Raw genomic sequence first — 5,680 nt, 5'->3', positions numbered from 1 at the left:
GTTAAATTATACTCAATCTATTTTCATGTAAACATGTAACCGCTGCTAACAGCATTAGTGGCTCAGGAGGAAATTCACGTTGACTTTTTGACCCCTGAGTAGTTGACTTATCACTTATAACAATACTTTGCGACTAAAAAAGGATATTTGTAGCGCCATCTCTTCCTTAAGTGATGTTTCCCTTCATTTCCTGCTCCGCCCCTTGGAAGGCTTGGACGTGCAGTGATCCGACTTTCAATTTAAAGGTTTCACAACTCCTTGATCACTCCGTGTTCCCGAGCTCATACACATTCCTTTACTGCAAGTCAGTCAGGCAAACTACACCAAATTGTTTAGAACAACCTTCTGTTTGTAGAAATGGGCAACCTTTTGCCATTGGATTCCTCCAAGAAGCAGCAAATCGAAGGTAAGCATTTGCTATCTTTTTGTGATTTATTTCCAGGGAGGCTTGATTACCTGACCTCGATCGATCGCGAAAGTCTCTGGTTGGATCCGACTCTCTCTTGCATCTCTGTTCGATCACTGGGGTAACAAGAAATTGAACTAGTATCATTATTGTTTGGAGGTAAACCTTTCCATTTGAGGTTTTGGTTCTCAGCATCCGCATTTCTGTATATTTTGAATCAGACCATTGAACGTCTCTGATTTTTCTTGTTAAGCGCATTTCAATTCTGTAACAAAAAGTCACCTTATTCTTTTACAAGTCAACCATTTTGTTGAGTCTGCTAGCTACAGACCTGGAGGTTAGGACGATTAAAATGAAGCTATCGTACCAAAAAAATATCCACTTTATGAGATATCGTTACATCTTCATAAGGAAACAATATTAACTTGAGGTATTTGAGCACCTATTTTTTTAGATCTCTCCCATGCAATGTAGCATTCAGACAGAGACCAACTTTTATTAATCTTACTTGCCAGTACCAGACCGCAAAGGATCAATAAGACTGCATATTTAGGAGTAACTAATACATATATCCTGTCACGTTAATAGCATCCAGCCTACAAGAAGTGGTATTTTTATACAAATACATTGTACAAGAGTAGGGGTGGCGAATGGTTCTTCAAAAACTCTGGGTCTCGCAAAATTTTAGTCCAATTTCACGGGTCTCGCAGTCTCGTTTTTTGAGCGGTTATGTGCGTCTTGCAGTCTCGTTTTTTATATGAAGGTGTCAAACACTTTGAAGTCTCGGTCTCGCAATCTAAAAAGTCAAAATGTCTCGGGCTCGCAAAGAAAAACGCTGGTCTCGCCGTCTCACAAAGTCTCGTATTTACCATTCGCCACCCCTAAGAGTGGTAGGGTATTCAGCGCCCGGGGGGCGGGGGGGGGACCCCCATATGGAACAAACGGGGATGTGTGTTTCTTTGCGGAACCGTAAACGAGACCTTGGCGGCTTAAAATATTGGCGCTTTGCTGGGAACACCCTAAGCGAGACCAAAATCCAAAATTTACACCCCTAAGCGAGACGACGAGCATCCCCGTCTGTTTCATATGGGAGTTCCCCCACCCCCCGGGATTCAGCAGGTAAGCCCTAACAGTAATATTCCTTTCCTTATCACCACATTTTCTAGACATTGCAGAAGAATTTCTAAAGGAATTTACCATAGCTTACAATACAGAATATGGCATTGAATACACAAAGAAAACCTTGAAGGAAATTGATGCAGAATCTTTTGCAGAGGAAAAAGCAGTGTATCTACTCTTACAGAGATCAGTAAGTTGTGTTGTTTCAATTCACAATTTCACATTCATGCTTTAGCTCCCTGACCAGTACCCAAAGGTAGGTAGGTGTACATGTACATTGGCAGGTATTTTTTATAGGTCACAAGTCAGGTCAGGTTTACAGGTCACTGTTGTAACAATGGTAAAATGCTAACCCTAGGCCTAAAAACTATTATTTAGGTGTAAGGTTACATTAGGAATGGAGTAGGGTAATGTTCTATTGAAGTGAAGACAGTGACCTGTAAACCTGACCTGTGACCTGAAAAAAATATCTGCCTGATGTACCTGTACATGTATTGGATGACAAATGGGCATACTGGATGAAATAATATTTCACCACTTACAAAAATTGTAACTCTTGAACAAAAAAGATCACAATCAATTCAGAGGACTTGCTGGTGACTTTTCAAGTGATTGTGGATTTCATCACCCAAGGGAGTGTAGAACGAGAACAGATTTTGCTGACGTGTTCCCCTCATTATACTGTTACATCAAAAGTGAATTACGTAGATAAGAGTGTCAATCTATCACTTTGCAGTCTTGCCCCAGCGCAGTCACAAATGGATTTATTTTAAATTTAGATACACTTTGCACACAAAACAAACAAAGGGCCGCCACTTTCAACCCATCAAAAGAAGAAGCCATGTCAAGTGTGCTTCTGTTTTTTTCAAGGACATGACAACTGAGTTTTGCGGGAATGGGTATTCTAAAAGTAGACTCATTTGTGTCTGTGCTGGGGAGCCCACCAATGCCATGACAACACTCTTATCACTCTTGGTTAGGTGTACAATGAACTCTTATATATGTGTAGTTTTCCTTGTAATAGTACAATAGATTACTGTATCTTTTACAGTTTGGATTCCCTTCTGGAGATAAAAAGATTTTTCTTTTGCATTTACATGTACATGTAAACCAACAGCCCATGACATCTCAGAGGTAACATATAAATTTAGCCAAGCCTAAAAGCGGAGCTCCCAGGTTATTTATTCTTACAGTAAGTTAACCTGGCTTGAGCCTGCGTTCCAATCAAAACCCAGTACCTGGTCAGGGGTTGATCTTCTAAAAAAAAGCTGACCTCGATGAGCTCTAAACTTGAGCCTGCGGTAGTGGTCACATTGCCGTACAAGGAGAGGTGGACTTACGTAGGGTAGTACAGTGACCAAAACCAAAATTTTTTTTCTCGCACAGTTGAGTTACCATATTTTCTTACCCATGGTGCTCTGCGCAGCTCTGCTAAAAATGACTGTGTCAAGTACAGGTAGTACATTTGTACATGTGCAATGTGTATTCATTCTCCATAATTATTTTTGTTATACAGCTCTGGTTCTTTTCTGAACGTCATGGTCTGACATGCAAATGACACTTTATCCATTGTCAGAAAAAAACTGATTTGATGAATTTTTTCATGTGCAGGATTCAAAGAAGCTTTAAATTGTGTACATTATCCGGACTTTTTCTCTGGTCCCAATTTTGTCATGAATATTTATTAGTCATGATCAAGATCCATAGCCATGTTCTTTTTAAAACTTGAGCGTTGAAAAGTGAAGTAAACGCGAGTTTGTTTCGCCTTCAAAAAGCAAAATAATGCAGGGCTCGCAGACGTCGTAACTAATGCAGAACTTTCAAATGATTTCTGATTTGCTTAGAGTTGCTTTGTTGCTAAGTGAAATTTCATGCTCTATTGGTTCGTTCGGCAAACAAGCTACACTACATCATCATCATCATGTTCTTGAAGCGTAAGCGATCCGTTCTTTCGATAAAAGGTAAACAGGCTATAATTTTGCGGTTAGAGAAAGAAGAAAAAGGAACCAATTTGTCAGCTGAATATGGTGGTAGTAAATGGCAGATATCTGATATCCACAAGAGCAAGGAAAAGATCATGATGTTTGCCCGACACGTGTACAGGTACATGTATTCACAAGGGACACTGAAGATTTAGACCATATTGTTTTCCAAATGATTTGCAAATGTTTTGTTTCATGATTAAATGTCTTTTTCTTAATTAATGTAATCAGTTTTTGTTCCTCATTAATATTCATATTCTCGATTATCCGGACCCTCGATTATCCAGACTATTTCGTCTATAGTCCCAACGAGTGCGGATAATTGAGGTTTGACTGTACCTGGAAAAATTGCAGTACATTGTCAATTCACTTAAATTGTTTGAAATGTTTGTTTTTATGGTGAATGTCAAATACTACGGTAACTGTTACAGTAATATGTATAACTGGGCGGTATGACTAGAGCTTGGAATAAAATTTAATGCCCTGGCAACCATGTACAGTGTGCAGGCATGCCATGAATAATATCATTTAACATTTTTGTATTTGCAAAAATGATACATTGTATGTGTTGTTGTAAAATGTTTAGCCAGACACTCTCAAAGATCCACTTAAAATGGGATACCTCACAAAGAAAGGGGCACTGGTAAAGAACTGGAAGAAGCGGTATTTTGTTGTCAATCCTGATTACTCCGTGGATTACTTTGAAAATGAAGAGGTTGGTCAAACTTAACAATGTGTAATGATAATCAGTTATTGTGTCGATTTGTCCAGCTGAAAAACTTCACTAAATTACTGTAATGCACAGTATTGCTTCTGTGTGAATAGTCAGTTCATACTATCCTTATCTCCCTATATCAGTGTAAGCTATATGTTTGGCCCTAGTGTAGGAGAACTACATGTATTAATAATAATGATGATGATGATGATGATGATGATGACCTACATGTACTATAGCTTGTCCCATGGAAGAATGACTGTGACCATGCAGTAATTTTTGTCTGACATCCAACCCAGACAATAATTCATTACATGCATATTTTTTTCTGTGTGTTATAGTAAAGCTCTACCTTTTTGCTTGCATAAAAAAAATTAATTATTAAAGACCCTCCCCAAATGAACTTAAACCCTTCCAATTACCATGCAAGCATTTTAATAATAAAATTATTATTATTATTGTAAAACCAGTACTTATCTTGTTACATCCTATAGTAAGATACTTTTTATTTTTCCAAAACTATCAGGCATATGGGAAAGGGTTTAAACCCAAAGGTACAATTTTTCCTTGTGGCTATGAAGTCTTTGCTAACATAGATGAAACAATGGCAGAGAGAGTCAAGAACCTCGCAAAAGTTTTGGGTAAGATAGCCATTATTTTACTTAATATGTCTTATGCCATTTCTTGAAGAGACCCTGATCCTTACTGAAAAATTGCTTATAAGTTTAATTCCCCTAATTATGTTTCAAACAGCAGTTTGAGTTTTCACAAAATATGGCTTTGATAGGCAAAAAGGGAATTAGAACAGAATTATTTTTAGAATGACCAAACATGCATGACTGTTCAACCTGGCAGGAGCAAGCAAGTTATTAACAGCTTCCCATTCGGCAAATGTTCTAATAAATCAGACGAGAAATCAAATGTACATGTATACACTGGAGTGGTTTTTAGAAAATGGATAATTAGTTACATTGTGTAACTGAATGTCATTGTATTGCAGCTCAAATGTAAGTGTGAGTAGTCTTGAAAGGCAGGTTTTGGAACTTACGTCTACAAGTAAGGTGTAGGAGGTAGTCGAAGGGTGCATGCAGGCATACATCATCATCAATTCTTTTTAAAAGTCTGCAATATTTATCTTAATACTATAACATCATTCAAGTCTTAAGTATTGTTTTCAATAGTTAAATTAATTTGATTTACCTCTGAATGGCATTCTAGGTGTGGACGAGAAGGAAGTGAGTTCTCCAGAGAAACTACCCGAGCACACATTTGAAGTAGGTCACTCAAGGAGAAGTCTTACCTAATCACAGCTGAAAGCGAAGAAGACAAAGCAGACTGGGTTGAAACCTTCAAAGTCTGCTGCAGAAAAGCTGATGGTCAGACATGTTGTACTTGAAAACTTGAGGAATTCAGATCATTTGGGTGGCAGACTTCCTGAGGAGGGCACTTGTTGGTGAC

General features: G+C 38.2%; 1 protein-coding gene across 1 annotated transcript; it reads left to right on the top strand.

The window, feature by feature from the left end:
* The first annotated feature begins 184 nt into the window (after nt 1–184).
* On the top strand, nt 185–5,651 carry LOC138057836 (PH domain-containing protein DDB_G0267786-like). Its single transcript, XM_068903743.1, has 5 exons — nt 185–406; nt 1,573–1,715; nt 4,094–4,222; nt 4,749–4,863; nt 5,441–5,651. Exons 1-5 carry the CDS (start codon nt 358–360, stop codon nt 5,524–5,526), a joined length of 522 nt encoding a protein of 173 aa, XP_068759844.1. The 5' UTR covers nt 185–357; the 3' UTR covers nt 5,527–5,651.
* Nucleotides 5,652–5,680: the final 29 nt, after the last annotated feature.

Source organism: Montipora capricornis, chromosome 7 (genome assembly GCF_036669925.1).
Source record: "Montipora capricornis isolate CH-2021 chromosome 7, ASM3666992v2, whole genome shotgun sequence".
NCBI classification, from domain to species: domain Eukaryota; kingdom Metazoa; phylum Cnidaria; class Anthozoa; order Scleractinia; family Acroporidae; genus Montipora; species Montipora capricornis.
This window is presented reverse-complemented; position numbering and strand designations above follow the sequence as displayed.

Bases quoted from the DNA above. Each gene is read 5' to 3' on its own strand.
- LOC138057836 (XM_068903743.1), top strand. From the start codon at position 358: ATGGGCAACCTTTTGCCATTGGATTCCTCCAAGAAGCAGCAAATCGAA. The intron at 1,716-4,093 runs GTAAGTTGTGTT...TAAAATGTTTAG, and splicing joins ATCTACTCTTACAGAGATCA to CCAGACACTCTCAAAGATCC. The intron at 4,864-5,440 runs GTAAGATAGCCA...ATGGCATTCTAG, and splicing joins GAACCTCGCAAAAGTTTTGG to GTGTGGACGAGAAGGAAGTG.